This window comes from Oncorhynchus mykiss, chromosome 18, assembly GCF_013265735.2.
Source record: "Oncorhynchus mykiss isolate Arlee chromosome 18, USDA_OmykA_1.1, whole genome shotgun sequence".
NCBI classification, from domain to species: domain Eukaryota; kingdom Metazoa; phylum Chordata; class Actinopteri; order Salmoniformes; family Salmonidae; genus Oncorhynchus; species Oncorhynchus mykiss.
Genome location: NC_048582.1, coordinates 58,844,745 through 58,863,994, shown reverse-complemented (window position 1 = coordinate 58,863,994; position 19,250 = coordinate 58,844,745). Strand labels below are relative to the sequence as shown.

The window sequence follows — 19,250 nt, the reverse complement described above, 5'->3', positions numbered from 1 at the left end:
GATGTACCAAAATACGCGTACAGCAGGGGAATTAGCTAGTTCAACCTAAAACAATATATGAAGGACCAATAAAGAAAACTCCCTTGTCCTTTCATTGTGAATTTCTGGTCTTATAAATATTAAAATATAAACTCTTTCTAAAGGAAGATTGCAGTGGAATTAATTGGGAGTGTTGGTATTGGAATGTGCATTCCTACTACAGCCCTATAGTTTGTTGAGTTGATTGGCCGTTTTCAGGTTTGTTCAGTCTTCTCTCCGCCCATCCCCAGTCCTCATCAATTTATTTACAGGCAGATCAACCTGTCCTGTCGAGAACTGCTGACACAGGGAATTTTGTGGAAGAAACTCCTTATCACTCAACCATGGCGCCTGCTTTGGGATCCCATAAATTAAGCACGGATGATGTGAATGACATGTTACACTTTCGGATGATTAACGAGCAACAAGTGGAGGGCATCAGCATTAACTTTTTCTACAAGCCTCACACTCTCACGCTTTTGACGTTCACTGTGGCTAGCTTGATGTACTTCGTCTTTTCCAGGTAACCCAATAGTCGTTGACAGCTCATTTGACTTGCCGGTAGGCCTAGTGGTTGTGCTAACTTGGCGTAGCTATCTAACCCAAGTGTAAACCTAAATTGTTTAATTAAACTACAGATGATTAGACATTTAAAGGGGCAATATGCAGTTGCTACATCCATTTTTGGACTTATAAATTAATTATATGTACCCATTGATTCTTGAAGAATATATAAGTTATAAATCAATCAATCACATTTATTTTATATAGCCCTTCGTACATCAGCTGATATCTCAAAGTGCTGTACAGAAACCCAGCCTAAAACCCCAAACAGCAAGCAATGCAGGTGAAGAAGCACGGTGGCTAGGAAAAACTCCCTAGAAAGGCCAAAACCTAGGAAGAAACCTAGAGAGGAACCAGGCTATGTGGGGTGGCCAGTCCTCTTCTGGCTGTGCCGGGTGGAGATTATAACAATACATGGTCAAGATGTTCAAATGTTCATAAATGACCAGCATGGTCGAATAATAATAAGGCAGAATAGTTGAAACTGGAGCAGCAGCACAGTCAGGTGCATTAATTAACTTAGTTCAACTGTCATACCCCATCAGAACCCAAAAGATAAGCTTGTTTTACTCCAATGTTTGTAAACAAAGTAAATGTAAACAAATACTATATTGACTCAACATGGGTTAAAGTGTACTTTTGATATCATGGATGGTCCATCCTTGCATCCATAGCTCTGTTGATGAATTTGAGAGTGGTTTAATTTCTCCAGTCCCATCTCTCTTCCTTTTACTGAAACAGGGCTGTGGAAAACACATTGTTATTGTTTCAACTGCTGATTACATCTTTAAAGGTCCAATGCGGCAGTTCTTTTAGTTCAAAATCATTGGTGGGTAGCAATTTCTCAAGCAATAATGTTTATATGACTGTCTGGGAGTGGTCTGAGTGGGGAGGGGAAAACTGAAAACAAGCTGTTAGTGGCAGAGAGGTTTGGAACTCTCTTTCGTATTGGTCTATGAAATGATTTACGGCCTGGTGTTGTCACCCAGGCAGGCCAAAACTCCATCCCACCAGAACAGGCTGAAATTTCAGCAGCTCTTTTCAAACAGCTTTCACACTAAAATTATCATCATTTTCAGAATTTCACAGAATCATTCCAACCTCAGTGTGGAAATATATATAAAACACAGGAAAATCACGTTTTTGATTGCACTGGGCCTTTAATGTTATTTATTGTAATAATATATACAATGCTGAAAATGCAATAATCGAACAGAAACTTTATTAAATGTCACATTTGAATGTCACATTTACTTTATCATAGTAAACCTCACTTTATCCTCTGAAAATAATGTACAAATTGCAAATCTCAGCCAATGCTTTTTGACATCAAACCCTGCTCTCTTTTCCAGGGATGATGCAGATGTTGACAACAACCTTCGAGTGGGTTTCCTGTTGGTTGTCTCCTTCTTCCTCGTCATCAGTGTCCTGGCCTTCCCCAATGGTAGTTACTCAATGTCACTGCCTTGTACTTGTCAATAACCCTGCCCAGCACCTGGTGGAAAGGGTGTGTCTGAATGTTGATGGGTGGGAGGAATGTTGTAGATCAATGGTCACATAATAGACATTCAGGTCTTTCTGGTTTTGACTGTGCGAGTGAATGGTGCACCTACTGCTAGTGGGTATGCTACGTTAAATTTTGAACTGCAGTATATGAGGGTTTTGGTCGATCCACTCTGATAATGGTAGAAACGTGTAAATGCGTTATTTATCCACTTCAGGTCCATTCACAAGACCACATCCTGCAATTTGGCGCATGGTATTTGGTGAGTTGTCCTACTGCAGAGTACAACAAGTCACATTGTCAGTGTCAGTGGAGCACCTCTATGGAACCATGTCCATGGAACTCCGCTCTGATTGGTTCGTTCCTGTTGTTGTCAGGTCTGAGTGTTCTGTACTTCCTGTTCCTGGTCTTCCTCATCTTCCTGAACTGGGCCCAGGTGAAGAGGCTCATGTACTGGGTGGACCCCAACCTACGCTACGCTACCCGTGAGACTGATGTCATGGTGAGTCATTATGATCTTGGTATGCTACAGTGTCTACCTCATGCCAGACACCATATTTGGGAGTAGGGTGAAGTTGCCCTAGATGCTGATTAAGTGATCATAGTTTGGTTTCTCTACTCCACTCTACGCTCTACTCCACCCTATGTGTTAATGTCATCCAATTACATTTGTGCAGATAATACCAGCTTTCTGTAAGAGGGTGAACCATAAGACGTTGAGGACAGAGCTACCACTTAGCCTATAGTCAGCGTTGGTTTAAACAATTGGTATCAGCCTGCTCTGCTCATGCAGTTTCGCAAAATGTTATTAGTAAAACAGGTATTGTTAAATATTGATAACTTATCTTATCTTATCTTATCTCAAATGCTTTATAAACGATTGGTTTTGACTATCAGTGAAGTTGTTACTTACGGGCCCGTTCCCAACAATGCAGGGAGAAATAATAGAACAATTATAACGAGGAATAAATTCACAATGAGTAAGGATAACTTGGCTACATACACGTGTCCGTGTCTTACCTGGCTCTTCCGTGTCTTACCTGGCTCTTCCGTGTCTTACCTGGCTCTTCCGTGTCTTACCTGGCTCTTCCGTGTCTTACCTGGCTCTTCCGTGTCTTACCTGGCTCTTCCGTGTCTTACCTGGCTCTTCCGTGTCTTACCTGGCTCTTCCGTGTCTTACCTGGCTCGTCCGTGTCTTACCTGGCTCGTCCGTGTCTTACCTGGCTCTTCCGTGTCTTACCTGGCTCTTCCGTGTCCGTGTCTTACCTGGCTCGTCCGTGTCTTACCTGGCTCTTCCATGTCCATGTCTTACCTGTCTCGTCCGTGTCTTACCTGGCTCGTTCGTGTCTTACCTGGCTCGTCCGTGTCTTACCTGGCTCGTCCGTGTCCGTGTCTTACCTGGCTCGTCCGTGTCTTACCTGGCTCTTCCGTGTCTTACCTGGCTCGTCCGTGTCTTACCTGGCTCTTCCGTGTCCGTGTCTTACCTGGCTCATCCATGTCTTACCTGGCTCTTCCATGTCCATGTCTTACCTGTCTCGTCCGTGTCTTACCTGGCTCGTCCGTGTCCGTGTCTTACCTGGCTCGTCCGTGTCTTACCTGTCTCGTCCGTGTCTTACCTGGCTCATCCATGTCTTACCTGGCTCTTCCATGTCCATGTCTTACCTGTCTCGTCCGTGTCTTACCTGGCTCGTCCGTGTCCGTGTCTTACCTGGCTCGTCCGTGTCTTACCTGGCTCGTCCGTGTCTTACCTGGCTCTTCCGTGTCCATGTCTTACCTGGCTCTTCCGTGTTCGTGTCTTACCTGGCCTTTCTCCCCCTGCAGGAATATGCAGTGAACTGTCACGTGATCACCTGGGAGCGGATCCTGAGCCACTTTGACATCTTTGCGTTTGGGCATTTCGGGGGCTGGGCCATGAAGGCAATGCTCATCCGCAGCTACGCCCTCTGCTGGACCATCAGCATCACCTGGGAGCTCACTGAGGTAAATAAAAGGTGCAAGGAAGTCTGTGTCTGCTTCCCAAATGGTACCCTATTCCCTGTACAGTGCACTTATTTTGTGCAGAGCAACAGCCTTGGTCAAAAGCAGTGCACTATAAAGGGAATAGGGTGCTGTTTGGGACACGTGTCTTTGTGAAGTGCTGCTCGATTTCCATCAACAGATCCCATTTTGGGATCTGATTGATTTGAAATATTCTGTTGCATTGGCACATTTTGAGTCAGTTTGTAAGTCCACATTCACCTTTGTCTCTACCTGTCTGTCTCTCCCTCCCTCAGCTGTTCTTCATGCACCTGCTGCCTAACTTTGCTGAGTGCTGGTGGGACCAGTTGATCCTGGACATCCTCCTGTGTAATGGAGGGGGCATCTGGTTGGGCATGACTGTGTGTCGCTTCCTGGAGATGCGGACCTACCAATGGGCCAGCATCAAGTAAGTTCTCCTCCTACTGGTTTCCTCCCTTCTCCTGTAGTGTCATGACAGATTTTAATTTAAGTTAAGAACAAATTCTTATTTACAATGACGGCCTACCCCGGCCAAACCCGGAAGACGCTGGGCCAATTGTGCGCCGCCCTGTGGGACTCCCAATCACGGCCGGATGTGATACAGCCTGTATTTGAACCAGGGACTGTAGTGATGCCTCTTGCCTTAGACCACTGCGCCTCTCGGGAGCCCAGATGACACAATACAGTTCACCAGTCCCAATTAAAATACATTTATTCTATGGAATTGCTGCCTGCTCTGATTTAGTGCATGTGTGCTTTCTCATCAATGTATGTCTCTTAATGCCTGTACAGTATCTCTGTGTTTAACCTTGTGTGCCTAACTGTCTGTCAACACCCATCGGTGTTACTTCCCAGTGTGTAAGTGTATGCCTCTCTGTATATCTGTATCTATGCTGTGTCTTCAGAGACATCCACACGACCACAGGGAAGCTGAAGCGGGTTGTGCTCCAGTTCACCCCAGCAAGCTGGACCTACGTACGATGGTTAGACCCCAAGTCCTCCTTCCAGAGGGTGGCAGGGATCTACGTCTTTATGATTCTCTGGCAGGTGAGCTCTACCCTCTGATCTGGAAATGATACATAGTATTTAGTGCCAGGGTTAGAATCCAGTTTTATGTAGTTACTCTGTGTATATTGACTTGAAAGTAATTTGTGATTGAACTCTTTTGGGAAACAAATGGAGTTAAACTATTTACTAAAATTTGTGGAGTTTTTTTGTAGTTGAGCAGTTGGTATGTTTTCTATGATCCTACTACATACCTGAAGGTTATGGGGTAGATTGTATGATATCTAAGCTGTGTGTACAGGGACGTTTTAATAAACATGTTGCTATGCTACGACTTTACTTCCTGTCTGTCTTTACTTCCTGTCCTCTAAACAGCTGACTGAGTTGAACACGTTCTTCCTGAAGCACATCTTCGTGTTCCAGGCATCTCACGCTCTCAGCTGGTGCCGGATTCTCCTTCTTGGAATCATCACAGCCCCTACTGTACGGTAGGGACCTTTTCCACCACGCCACTCCACACGTGTACTCTACATTCTAGAGGCAGAAGGGAATTATGACAGTTTGACACGTGCAGTCTCTCAGTCTCTTTTCGTATAGATGGAATTGAGTTGGAAGAAGTTTTCAATTATTTATGTCAAACATTCTGTTGTTGTGATGGCTGTAGATAAACTGTATTGAATGTTTGTCTTCCTGTTCTCTCAGACAGTATTATGCATATCTGACAGACACACAGTGCAAACGAGTGGGAACACAATGCTGGATGTTTGGGTGAGTCTTTCCTGTATCCTCTAGTGGCCATTTCCTGCTGTTGCTGAACTCCACTCTAAATTTGGGACCACGTCATTGACAAACGTCTCAGAAATGCTGTGGATGGCAAATTGGGTCACGTCCAATTTTGTTCAAAATATTGATGCTGACCTCATCGCTGTCCCAAGCTGGTGATTTCCCCGACTAGGCTTTGGTAACCATGGGGACCAGACTTACTTTCTCTTGCTCTCTCACTATAAATACAAAACAATGAGGCCCTTATATGCCCCTGGCTTCACCCCTTCAATATTATAAGCTCAGCGAAAGTCTAAGTACCCTCTGCAGTCTGGTGACTAAAATTAAGAAGGAAATGTATTTGTTTTCTGTGATTTTATTTTTTTGTGTGTCTTAAAACACAGTGTGATTAACAAAAAATGGGGCCATTGTTTAATAAAAACAAATAGATATTTTCTAATAGTATCCCTGTTGTAAAATGTAATTATTGTTAGAGGTGAATGTTTGTTGGTGGTCAGTGTCCGTTAACAACGGTCTCTATCTAACCCACAGGGCCATAGCCTTCCTGGAGGCCCTGGCGTGTGTCAAGTTTGGACAGGACGTGTTCTCTAAAACACAAGCTCGGTCTGTGTTCCAGTGGCTTCTGTGTGTGGTAAGGGCTGTGTGTGTGTGTGTCTCTCTATCTCGCTCTCGCGCTGTGTGTGTATGTGTGCGCATGTGATAACCTCCAAAGCAATTCTCCCTGCTTCAATTACCATACCTCATGTGTCCATAACAGTGACATGTTATTTAGACTGTGTAATTCCATTGGTATGCATGTGACCTCTATGTGGGTGGTACTGTAAGTGCTCGCATTGTGTTGTCAGTGCTCTCTACATCTCTCTCTCTCTCTGTAGGCTTTCATCACACTTCTCTGTCTGTATGGGATGGTGCGGTATGAGCAGAAGTATGAGCCTGAGTTAAAGGTAAGTCTGCAGCCAGTCTCCATTATATTGTACAGAAAGGCTATGTCGGCCTTTGTCTAGTGTAGTTTTGTCTTTCTAATTGTTATTTTTGCCTGTAAATGACTATCAAGAACCATCTTTTCTAGAGTGTCTCTGAGAGTGATGATGGCAACCTAATAGAGTCATGTGATTATGACATTACAGGTAAGCGTTCGACTTAAGTTGAATGAGGTCTTTTTATATAGCAAATATACGGAAGTTTACATATACTTAGATTGGAGTCATTAAAACTCGTTTTTCAACCACTCCACAAATTTCTTGTTAACAAACTATAGTTTTGGCAAGTCGGTTAGGACATCTACTTTGTGCATGACACAAGTCATTTTTCCAACAATTGTTTACAGATTATTTCACTTATAATTCACTGTATCACAATTCCAGTGGGTCAGAAGTTAACATACAGTAAGTTGACTGTGCTTTTAAACAGCTTGGAAAATTCCAGAAAATTATGTCATGGCTTCTGATAGGCTAATTGACATTGTTTGAGTCAATTGGAGGTGTACCTGTGGATGTATTTCAAGGCCTACCTTCAAACTCAGTGCCTCTTTGCTTGACATCATGGGAAAATCAAAAGAAATCAGCCAAGACCTCAGAAAAAAATTGTAGACCTCCACAAGTCTGGTTCATCCTTGGGAGCAATTTCCAAACGCCTGAAGGTACCACGTTCATCTGTACAAACAATGGTACTCAAGTATAAACACCATGGGACCACGCAGCCGTCATACTGCACAGGAAGGAGACGCGTTCTGTCTCCTAGTGATGAATGTACTTTGGTGCGAAAAGTGTGAATCAATCCCAGAACAACAGCAAAGGACCTTGTTAAGATGCTGGAGGAAACAGGTACAAAAGTATCTATATCCACAGTAAAATGAGTCCTATATCGACATAACCTGAAAGGCCGCTCAGCAAGGAAGAAGCCACTGCTCCAAAACCGCCATAAAAAAGCCAGACCACGGTTTGCAACTGCACATGAGGACAAAGATCCTACTTTTAGGAGTAATGTCCTCTGTTCTGATGAAACAAAAATAGAACAGTTTGGCCATAATGACCATCGTTATGTTTGGAGGAAAAAGGGGGAAGCTTGCAAGCCGAAGAACACCATCCCAACCGTGAAGGACGGGGGAGGCAGCATCATGTTGTGGGAGTGCTTTGCTGCAGGAGGGACTGGTGCACTTCACAAAATAGATGGAATCATGAGGTAGGAAAATTATGTGGATATACTGAAGCAACATCTCAAGACATCAGTCAGGAAGTTAAAGCTTGGTTGCAAATGGGTCTTCCAAATGGACAATGACCCCAAGCATACTTCCAAAGTTGTGGCAAACTTACTTTGTTGTCCTTAAGCCAAGGTATTGGAGTGGCCATCAAAAAGCTCTGACCTCAATCCTATAGAACATTTGTGGGCAGAACTGAAAAAGCGTGTGTGAGCAAGGAGGCCTACAAACCTGACTCAGTTACACCAGCTCTGTCAGGAGAAATGGGCCAAAATTCACTCAACTTATTGTGGGAAGCTTGTGGAAGGTTACCCGAAACGTTTGACTCAAGTTAAACAATTCAAAGGCAATGCTACACTCAATTAGTATTTGGTATGTGAACTTCAGACCCACTGGGAATGTAATGAAAGAAATATTAGATGAAATAAATGACTCTCTACTATTATTCTGACATTTCACATTCTTAAAATAAAGTGGTGATCCTAACTGACCTAAGACCTAAGAATTTTTACTAGGATTAAATGTTAGGAATTGTGCAAAACTGAGTTGAAATGTATTTGGCTAAGGTGTATGTAAACTTCCGACATCAACTGTATATATTTGCTGGTGTTTGTCAAGGAGCATATTTCCTATATGTATCCTCTTGTAGGTGAGAGAGACTCTCGGAATAACTCAGCCAGTCCATCTAAACAAGGGAGAGGCTCTGCGAGAACCAAAGCTGTCAATGGACACGAAGATTAAAAGCAATGAGAGCCAATGAAGGGACTACGGTACATCCCTACTGCACCCAACAACTCTGTGGGGAGATGGAAGGAAGAGAATTTGGGTAAGGAGGTTCAAGAGGTGGGGATATTACATTGGTTGAAAGGTGGTTAAAGAACATTGATGAGATAAATGAAGCATAAACTGGAGAAGGCTGAGCAGAGAGCTTTACTACATTTACATTAGTAATTTAGCAGACGCTCTTACCCAGAGCAACCCCCCACTTCACTGTGTTTGTGAGATCAACAACCAATCAACAAAAGTTGAATTTACCACTTGATGAGGAGGCACCAACTGTTGAGTTTACAATCTTCACAGAATTGACTGAACACCAAGGTGTACCGAATGCATTTTTACTCTTCACACTCTTCCCCCTCTTGTTCAAATGATGACCATAAATATTACAGGATGGATTTTATTTAACTTACAATGAAAATCTAAATTATGTGAAGCTAAAGCCTGAATGTTTTAGATGCCTGGTTTCCCTTTTCTGTATTCAGAGTTTATTATTGCTAATTATTTTAACTCATTCAGTTCAAGCTATATATATTGAAAGTCAGAGTTCACATTTTTCTATGAGAATTTCAAAGATAATTTAAATACATTTTACAACTGACTAGTATTGAAATGGAATTGGTCTCAACCCTGTTTGGACAGATCTGTTTTTAAGATAATTCCAGGCCTTAAATGTTTAAAATGTTGATTATGTCATGACGACTCACTTTGTTTAAGTGAGTGTGTGAAAGGTAATATGATTAACCATTGTTTTTATACAAGCATTAAGAGTGCATTTGTTTTGTATGAATTATGTGAACTGCACACTGTTACAAGATCATTTATATGAATATAGCTTTCTAATAAATATTTAAAACAGGACAAAGAATTGTTTTTGTTTTGTGGTCTTTTGTGTACAAACAATGTCTACCAGTAGGTGGCAGCAGAGACTCATTCTTACCAAAAAAAAATGTAATCTCATTGTTGTCAGTGGATTTATTACTGGAGTGTTTGAAAAAAAGATATTCCCATCAATTTCCTATGCTTTGTGGCTTGAACAAATTACACTATGACAAAAGAATGCATGCATACACATGTTTTGATGGTTTTATTCTAGTGCAACTGTTTGTATTCATCAATGGTGGAAAAAGTACCCAATTGTCATACTTTAGTAAAAGTAAAGATAACTTAATAGAAAATGACTCAAGTGAAAGTCACTCAGTAAAATACTACTTGGTTTTAAATATAATGAAGTATCAAAAGTGATTCTGTATATTAAGCAAACCGGACCAAACAAATGTATTATTTTTTTACATTAACAGCTAGCCAGGGGCATACTCAAGGATGACCAGGGATGCTCTCTTGAATTAAACAATTTTCCTGTCCTGCTTGGCATTCAAAATGTAACAAATACTTTAAAGTATGATGTATGGAATGAAAAGTACATTTTCTTTAAGAATGCAGTGAAGTAAAACGACTTAATACGGTAAAGTATTTTTACTAAAGTAATTTACGCAACTGGTATTTATTTATTTTTCACTGGGAAATGTAGGCAACGTGACATTAAACCTGTTCATTTCACTTGTCACTCAGGGCAATGTCCGATATGTCTGATATTTATGTAAAAAAAATTATATTACACATCAATACAGGGACATTCCTGTGAATACAATGAATAAATATAATAAAACACCAGGCGTGGACATCATTTAGATGTGACAAAGCAATGAGACATTAACAGACATTCAGAGACATGACCTCTAATTTTTCCAACTTTATAAAATTGTAATAGTTAAATGAAAGAAAAAAAATACTAAATAAGGAATTTTCCTACCCCTGTTTACATTTGTGAATATAATTATTTGGCCAAGACAATAATGTTAATAAAATAGTTATGATCGGCATTACAAGGATAAGCATAATGCCATTTAACATCAAAGGTAAAAAACAGGTAATTTTGGAGATTTTATACACTACCATAGTTTACTGGAATGGTGGCATGAAAAAAATAAATGCTCTATAGATTCAGAATCAGAGGAACCAAAAACACAAGGTACTTTGTCAAATTTGAACCTTTTGTACAATAAGTCCTTAACAGGCTAGATGGAAGAAAATATTTTAAAATAAGTTCCTTTAACTTTTGGGATAACTGGACAATTAAGCTAAAAGTAGTTAGGTAGGTAGTCGCTTAGGTAGTCGATTAGGTAGTCTCTTTTGACCATAGCATGGGTTGGCCAATTCCATAGCAATATATTGAATTATAATCACCAAAAAATGACTAAACTGACAATCGTATCCACTTATTGTTGATTTTTTTGAAATCCAAAAGGTTCAAGTCATTCATTTGTAAACTTGGAAAAGTGGGAACAACCTGACAATAAAACAAAGTGTTCTGAATAAGTCCAAGTATATGAAGTGGAATTGCCTTGCAAACCTTAATATATTCTCTCTGAGTAATATTAACCTGAAATTGACCAATAAACTCATCAAACTGCAGAAAATCCCCTGTGTTGTCTAACAAATCACATACAAAATTAATACCCTTGTCAAACCAAAGGCCTTTGAAAATTGACATTTCAGGGTTGGTAGAGGAACACACGCGTGATTAATGCCTAAACTACATTTCCCCTAGTTCTCATTTAGGTGAAGCTTCCTGGCATTAGGGTATGTCGGAGGACTGAGCGCGCTGAATTCTAGGATATGACAGGACGACTATCTGGCGGCTAGTTGAGATTCGATCTAGCCATGGCTGCCACGGGTGGAGGGAAAATTAGAAGCAGAAGATATCATATCGCTTCTAAACCTTACGCCAAAAGCAAACAGGTAAATGAAATGACCATATTCGTATGGATGTTCCACATTGAAGGATAGCATGTAGTTTGTTAACAGTTGTCTTTTCGCTCGTGTGTTATTGTTTTCTTTGAGACATTTTTGTGCGGCCTAGTCTTAGCGCTCATGGCCTCCACGCTGTGTCAAGCTAGCTAACTAGCTAATTTAGCAAAGTGATAGACATTTAGCTGGTTCGGGGAACAAGCTAATATTACCAGCCAATATCTGTTAACAGGTGTGTTAATTTTTAAGGCAGTTACTGTAAGACTAACGGCAGCCATACTTATTTAACACGCTGTCGTGTAGAAATATAGAACTTTACTAGGTTAGACGTAACACTGGCTTCTTGTCAAGTTTGCGTACCTGCTGCGTAGCTATGCACTAGCAAGTAGTTATCTAGGTTATGATGCTAACAGCTAGCTAAATGTACAAGCTAGGTATCATTTGTTAGCTTTTCATTGTCTCGCTGCCAACGTCATTGTCATGTAACGTTCGCTATGGCATATCATATCTTTGTGGCTTACATTATCTAACTTTAATCATGAAAGTATTTAACTATATATTGTCAATGTTTTTAAATACAGTCGTCAGTGGGGTATATTTCCGTTTCTTAGCCGTTTACCTAGATACTAGTTGCTAGCTAACGTTAATGTGTAGTGGGCACTGTGATAGTTAACGAGCTCGGTAACGTTAGTGAATAATTCCAGTATTGTTTTAAGTCAACCCACATGGTTGACCGCTAGCTAAGCAAGTAGAGGCTAGTTAACGTTACGACGTGGTAACAATCTAACGTTACAAAGCAAAGGCAACACACATACAATCAGTAAACTAACGTCAACTGTCAACATCAGTCCGTGATGGTAGCTATTCAGTCTGTTACTATATTTTTTGAAATCAAGGCAATATTATGACCTGGTTTTGTTCATTTCGAAAGGGGCATAAATGTGAGGCGGTGTGGAAACGTAACCAGTGAGAACACACCACAAGAAAGGCGGGATACATATGCACCGAGCAGTGTCACTCGATCCCTCTACGTTAGTCGTCCTGCTTGCTAGTTGTAGGCGATTTTGTTGTTGTTGTGTCGCTACAGTTAGAAATTGGAATATCTGTGAGTAGTAGCTAACTTGTCCTGCGCTGTTCTTGATATTTATATAGCTACCTAGCTAATTTCTTATTTATCTAGCTAGATAACGGCAGTGAACTGCAAAAAGTAACGTTACTGGGATTTATTGGACTGTTCATCTGATTTTGTGATTTTTGCAGGTAAATTCAATACAGGTCCCACTTATTTGACTTGCAACTAGTCTGTTGGATGGGATTTTAGAATGACTGGTCATGGCTGTCCATGTCGTTTAGAACAGGGTCATTCTAAGTCCTATCATTATCCAGATTTTCAGGACCATTAAATACCTTGACATGAAATCCCACAGTAGATTTTCATTGTCTTCAATACATGTCAGTAAATATATTTATATATTTTCAGATGACAGGTAAGGACACTGCACCATTTAGGAGTTTCATATAAATTAATTGTATTAATAGTCCCTGGGCAAAGACAGGAACTGCTACATTGTAGTGATGCACCGATACATATCTGATATTTTCCTTGCCAAAAAAAACACCCGCACGCCCGACTAGCATCACCACCCTGGATGGTTCCGACCTAGAATATGTGGATATCTATAAGTACCTAGGTGTCTGGCTAGACTGTAAACTCTCCTTCCAGACTCATATCAAACATCTCCAATCTACAATCAAATCTAGAATCGGCTTTCTATTCCGCAACAAAGCCTCCTTCAATCACGCCGCCAAACTTACCCTAGTAAAACTGACTATCCTACCGATCCTCGACTTTGGCGATGTCATCTACAAAATAGCTTCCAATACTCTACTCTGCAGTTTATCACAGTGCAATCCGTTTTGTTACTAAAGCACCTTATACCACCCGCCACTGTGACCTGTATGCTCTAGTCGGCTGGCCCTCGCTACATATTCGTCGCCAGACCCACTGGCTCCAGGTCATCTACAAGTCCATGCTAGGTAAAGCTCCGCCTTAAAAAATCGTTCGCTGGTCACAATGGCAACACCCACCTGTAGCACATGCTCCAGCAGGTGTATCTCACTGATCATCCCTAAAGCCAACACACTCATTTGGCCGCCTTTCCTTCCAGTTCTCTGCTGCCTGAGACTGGAACGAATTGCAAAAATCGCTGAAGTTGGAGGCTTTTATCTCCCTCACCAACTTTAAACATCTGCTATCTGAGCAGCTAACCGATCGCTGCAGCTGTACATAGTCCATCGGTAAATAGCCCACTCAATTTACCTACCTCATCCCCATACTGTTTTTATTTCTTTACTTTTCTGCTCTTTTGCACACCAGTATCTCTACCTGCACATGACCATCTGATCATTTATCACTCCAGTGTTAATCTGCAAAATTGTAATTATTCGCCTACCTCCTCATGCCTTTTGCACACAATGTATATAGACTTTTTCTTTTTTTTCTACTGTGTTATTGACTTGTTTATTGTTTACTCCATGTGTAACTCTGTTTTTGTCTGTTCACACTGCTATGCTTTATCTGGGCCAGGTCGCAGTTGTAAATGAGAACTTGTTCTCAACTTGCCTACCTGGTTAAATAAAGGTTAAATAAAGGTGAAATAAATCAAATAAAATACTCAGTGACACCCAGAGAACATTAGCGTCGTAGCTCTTATTGAAGATCTCTGAAAAAACTGTGAATTGAGCCACATTTATTGTCAACCTATGTGTATTGAACACTATTCCCAAGGAAAAACAATACTGCGTGGATGTTTTGGAGTCTGATAACTGAGGAGGACATGGGGGAAAATATCTTGGGTATCGAGTAGACGGATACCCCATTTCATTGATCCCCAATCCTTAGGTAAAGCTGTACAGTGCAATATGAATGTCAATGCACTCAATAAGCTGACTGGTGAGGGGATTTCACACAGTCGCAGTCCCGCAATAAGAGCTACAACGCTAATATTTGCGTAAACTCTTCACAGTTGTGTTCTGTGTAGATCGAGTAGACTGATACCCCATTTCATTGCATCACATTCCAACCTTGTTTAACATTATCTAGTCTAAATATGGCATGATTCCACCAATTGTAGTAACCGTCTGCATGACTGTCAATGATATACCTTTATTTTGAAGGCATACTGCAAATTCCTCTTGTGCCTAATCCTTATTGTGGCTAGCTTCTCAACCCGGTCCGGTCGAGCCTCACTAGCCAGATTAAGCTAGCTGGCTGCTTATAATGTTAGCTTTGGGCAACAGGGTTAAGTGGCTGGCTAGCTATTTCTTTTTTTTTATGAAGTTAATTTTCAATAGGCGAACAACAAGTGGCTACCTAGCTAATACTTATTCACAAGGATTCCAAAATCATTGCTAAGAATTATGAAAATGACTAGTTTCTATTGGTCATTTGTTTTCAGGCTGGTTGTATTGGTGCTAGCTAGGTACCCCAGAAGTTGTGGTCGAACAAAAAATGCTTTATTACCAATGCGGTATTGTAAACACATTGTTTCATGGTCTGTGTTTGCAGACTTTTGTACAGCTTTGACAGTGCTGCTGATAAGTAGGGGTGGTGCTGGGTTTGCACGTGCAAATTCATAACACACAACATTCTATAATAGAGCTGTGTTATTTGACGTATCTTTTTTGAATGAAACACTAATTAATTACATTATCTTGGCATTAATTAATTTTGCCTTTGAGTTGCCTTGCTGAAATGTTCTTACTCTTTCAAATGACTGCTCGACTTGTTTACTGCTCGATCCACACAGCAAACATTCTGGGTTAGGATAGGAATGCCACGTGTGCCACGTGTAGTGCAAAATGTTGCGTGGCGTCATTATGTCATGTACCGATGTTATATAGGTATGCATGTCAGCTTTGACATCAGGCTGATACCGATGTTGATATTTTTAGCAAATATCGTCCCATTCCAATATGTTCACCGATATATTGTGCATCCCTGGTAGATTGGTCATTGGAAAGTGAAAGCAGAGTCTGCCAGCAGTAATAATAAAGAGCATGTGTAGGCCATAGCAAACTAGTGGAATATTTGACTTGGAGTTCACTTTAGACCAGTGAACTCAAACTTCCAGTTGGGGTTTTGTTTGTGCTTGTTTGGACCTACATGTCAGCTGATTATCCCATTTGTTTCATTGGACCCCACAAGTATAAATTCTCTCCTATCAACTGGGAAATGATTGAGAGGGAAGCAGTAGACCTACTCACTTTTAAATGTAAATGTTTGAAATGGTGTCATCACAGCAGCTTTTTTCAGGTTACTGGAGGGAAAAACACGAGCGAAATCACAAATAATTTGGGTTGCGGGGGGGGGGGGGGGATTTCCAGTATACCCACTCTCACTTTGTCTGCCATACTGAACTGTGGTGGACCAACCATGTAGCTTCTCTTAACTTTGCAGATAGATTGGACTTCCCTTGACCGTGCATGACCTCCCTTGTAGATTACCCCCCCCACACACACACACACACACACCCACACACCTTTGGTACTGATATAGGAAGGCCTAGTAATCTTGTTTAAACATGTGTGGTCTCTAGTCAGGAAGTGAGTCATGGAGCTAACCACCCCTAGCTCCAGGGCATATTGTGGTGTTGTAGGCTCTTCCAGTCATATAGGAACTCATAAACCTTGCATTTATATGTTTGTCTGGCACTGCGAGCTAGTGTTATAACAGAGGGTTTGAAATCAGGCAGCTTTAGTAGTGGTCCTTAATTATGAGTTATGGTTGTGCTGGCACATGTAACAGGACAGATGTAAGTTCAACTGCTGTTCTGTATTACTGTGCAGTGGTTTGAAATGCACACACAACTTGGCCTTTTCTTGTATTTGAAAAGCCTACAGTCAGTCAGATGCATTGTCCAGTTTGTTGTATAGGCTAGCAGCTCTGGTTCACTTGAACTTCATCTGTCAATTATACACCGCCAGACCGTATTCACCCTCATCTCACTGTTTCAACCGCACACAGAAGTGCTTCCTGGGAGAACAATAAGAGCAGCATTCTGGCACGGTCCTGTGGTCTCATGGCCACATTCACAGGAGAAATGCAGCGTCCTTAACTCCGTAGAATCACAAGAGCTGCGTTCAAAGGCCTGCGAGCTCGAACTGGCCCTCTGAGAGGCTGGGCCTGGTACATTAATTAGTTAGACTTATCTAGAGTGATTGTTTACACTGGTCAGATTTTGGTAAAACACTGGATTTAGTGTGGACAGGTTGAATAGCAGATGCGCTGCGCGACTGGTGCGTTTTACAGATAAGCAGAAGTGGAGTGGAGGATATGGTCGTTATCAGGAGTAGAAAGCTACCAAGCGAGTAGACTAGCCAATGTACATGTGAAGTGGTGCTAGCAACATTTTTACATCCCTTGTCCTCTGTTTTGCTCTATACTGCTGCAACAAAAATGTACCCAGACTTGAGGTTTCTGCAGAACCATTCTAAAAGGACATTTTAGTGTCGTTAATGGAGCTGGGTAGCACTTAGGGACTATCTTGTATTGTGATATTGGTTTAAAGACCGGAAGCATGTCCATCGTAGACTTAGATCTACTGTAGAAGATGGGTGTACTGTTATTGCATTATTAACTCCAGTACCAGGTCCGTGCTGCACCAGACTCCTGTCTGGCCCACTGTTCATTAGTCAAGTTTCCATTGACCCGGGTTTATTTGACAAACGCAATGTCGCAATTTTTTTTTTTTTTTACATTTGCGACATGTGTAATAGAAACGACAGCTACAGGAGAGCTGTTCTGAAGATCAACAACATTTTTATCTGTTCGATGGGGTGGGTTTTTCTTTTGTCAAACTTACTTGCGACAAATGATTGTCGAATAATTAAGAAGGTATACATACGGGGCAAAATGTTATCAAAGCTCCAGTCTTTAAGCAAGGAGTAAGCATTTAGAATTAATCTTTCAAGAATGCCTGACTTGCTTCGCCTTGCTTTTCTGGTTGGCTGAATGCAAGTTTCACCATCCAATTATTTCAGCTCTACGGTAAGTTTCACCATGGGCTGTGGCTATACATTGGCAGATGAGAATTATTAGAATATTTCAAGTATTAGTAAATTCTTGCGTTTGGTAGCCATGATGTGCTTTGTAAGGCTGGTCATGGCTCACATAAACAGCATCATCCCAGATACCCTAGACCCACTTCAATTCGCATATGATGCACAGATGATGCAATCTCTATTACACTGCTCTTTCCCACCACGACAAAATAACAGCTATGTGAGAATGCTGTTCATTGACTATAGCTCAGCGTTCAACACCATAGTTTCTTCCATAGTTTTATTAATCACTAAGCTAAGGACCTTGGGACTAAACACCTCTCTCTGCAACTGGATCCTGGACTTCCTGACGGGCTGCCCCCAGGTAATAAGGATAGGCACCAACACATCTGCCACGCTGATCCTCAACGCGGGAGCCCCTCAGAGGTGTGTGCTTAGTCCCCTCCTGTACTCCCTGTTCACCCACGACTGTGTGGTCACACCAAGACAGTTGTGAAGAGGGCACAACAACACCTTTCCCCCTCGGGAGACTGAAAGGATTTGGCATGGGTCCCCAGATCCTCAAAGTTCGACAGCTGGACTCATTTCATGGCCAGATAGCATTTCAAGTTCATTTATGGAATAAGAGTTTATATGCAGTTTGACGCTCGGTTTGAGGTGGATGTCTGCTTTACCTTTTTTAATTTTCTATGCCTGGTATGGCAACTGCTCAGCATCTGACCGTAAGGTGCTACAGGGGGCAGTGCGTACTGCGTAGTACATCACTAGTGCCAATCTTCCTGTATCCAGGACCTCTATACTAGGGGGTGTCTGAGGAAGGCCCAAAATATTGTCAGACTCAAGTCATATTGTTCTCTCCTTCCGCAAGTCAAGCAGTACTGGAGCGCCAAGTCTAGGTCCAAAAGGCTCCTTAACAGCTCCTAACCCCAAGCCATAAGACTGCTGAACAATTAATCCAATGGCCAACCTGACTGTTTACATTGTCCCCCCCCCCCAGTGTTTTTTTTTTTTACCCTGCTGCTTACTGATTTATCTATGCATAGTCACTTTACTCCTACCTACATGTACAAATTAATTTGACTAACATGTACCCCCGCACATTGACTCAGTACCGGTACCCCCTGTATATAGCATTTTTTTTTTTTTTTTTTTTTTTTTTTTCAATAAATATGTTTTTTAACTATTTTTTGAACTGCATTGTTGGATAAGGGCTTGTGAGTAAGCATTTCACTGTCAGACCTGTTGTATTTGGCTCATGTGACAAATACAATTAGATTTGATTCTATCCATGCTGGCTTTTGCAGGCTACCTAAGACATGAGACAGATAGGTGGGAGGGCATACAGGCTGTCGCCAATTTATTAATGTCGATTTGCCTAAATGGTTCATGGAAACACTTCAACCACTTCATTTTTATTAGACTCTAGGTTTTAGCAACAAAAAAAATATTATTTGTTGTGACATCATTATACAAAGCTTTTTCTATCGAAAGAAGACCATTTAAATGGAAACACACCGTAGCAGATAATTG

General features: G+C 41.3%; 2 protein-coding genes across 6 annotated transcripts in view; both read left to right on the top strand.

The window, feature by feature from the left end:
- Positions 1-252: 252 nt before the first annotated feature.
- On the top strand, positions 253-9,714 carry ptdss1b (phosphatidylserine synthase 1b). The gene is made up of 13 exons (XM_021572611.2): positions 253-541; positions 1,935-2,026; positions 2,304-2,348; positions 2,464-2,588; positions 3,908-4,066; positions 4,360-4,511; positions 4,990-5,131; positions 5,465-5,577; positions 5,792-5,857; positions 6,404-6,503; positions 6,748-6,816; positions 6,942-6,999; positions 8,719-9,714. The coding sequence occupies exons 1-13, from the start codon at positions 363-365 to the stop codon at positions 8,808-8,810; spliced, it is 1,392 nt and encodes a 463-aa protein (XP_021428286.1). The 5' UTR covers positions 253-362; the 3' UTR covers positions 8,811-9,714.
- Positions 9,715-11,453: 1,739 nt separating this feature from the next.
- The window catches only part of LOC110496613 (nuclear pore complex protein Nup153), a 28,331-nt gene continuing 20,534 nt past the window's right edge, over positions 11,454-19,250 (top strand). For 3 of the 5 annotated variants that reach the window (XM_036953389.1, XM_021572609.2, XM_036953391.1), the window contains exon 1: positions 11,454-11,648. In XM_036953389.1, coding sequence (XP_036809284.1) covers positions 11,571-11,648 — 78 coding nt within the window. In that variant the 5' untranslated portion in view covers positions 11,454-11,570. The remainder of the gene's footprint in view (positions 11,649-19,250) is intronic. The other 2 variants (XM_036953390.1, XM_021572610.2) reach the window with 1 other exon arrangement.

Excerpts from the sequence above, each read along its gene's own strand:
- ptdss1b (XM_021572611.2), top strand. The coding sequence starts at position 363 with ATGGCGCCTGCTTTGGGATCCCATAAATTAAGCACGGATGATGTGAAT. Across the intron at positions 4,512-4,989 it reads TACCAATGGGCCAGCATCAA|AGACATCCACACGACCACAG; the intron begins GTAAGTTCTCCT and ends CTGTGTCTTCAG. Across the intron at positions 5,858-6,403 it reads ACACAATGCTGGATGTTTGG|GGCCATAGCCTTCCTGGAGG; the intron begins GTGAGTCTTTCC and ends TCTAACCCACAG.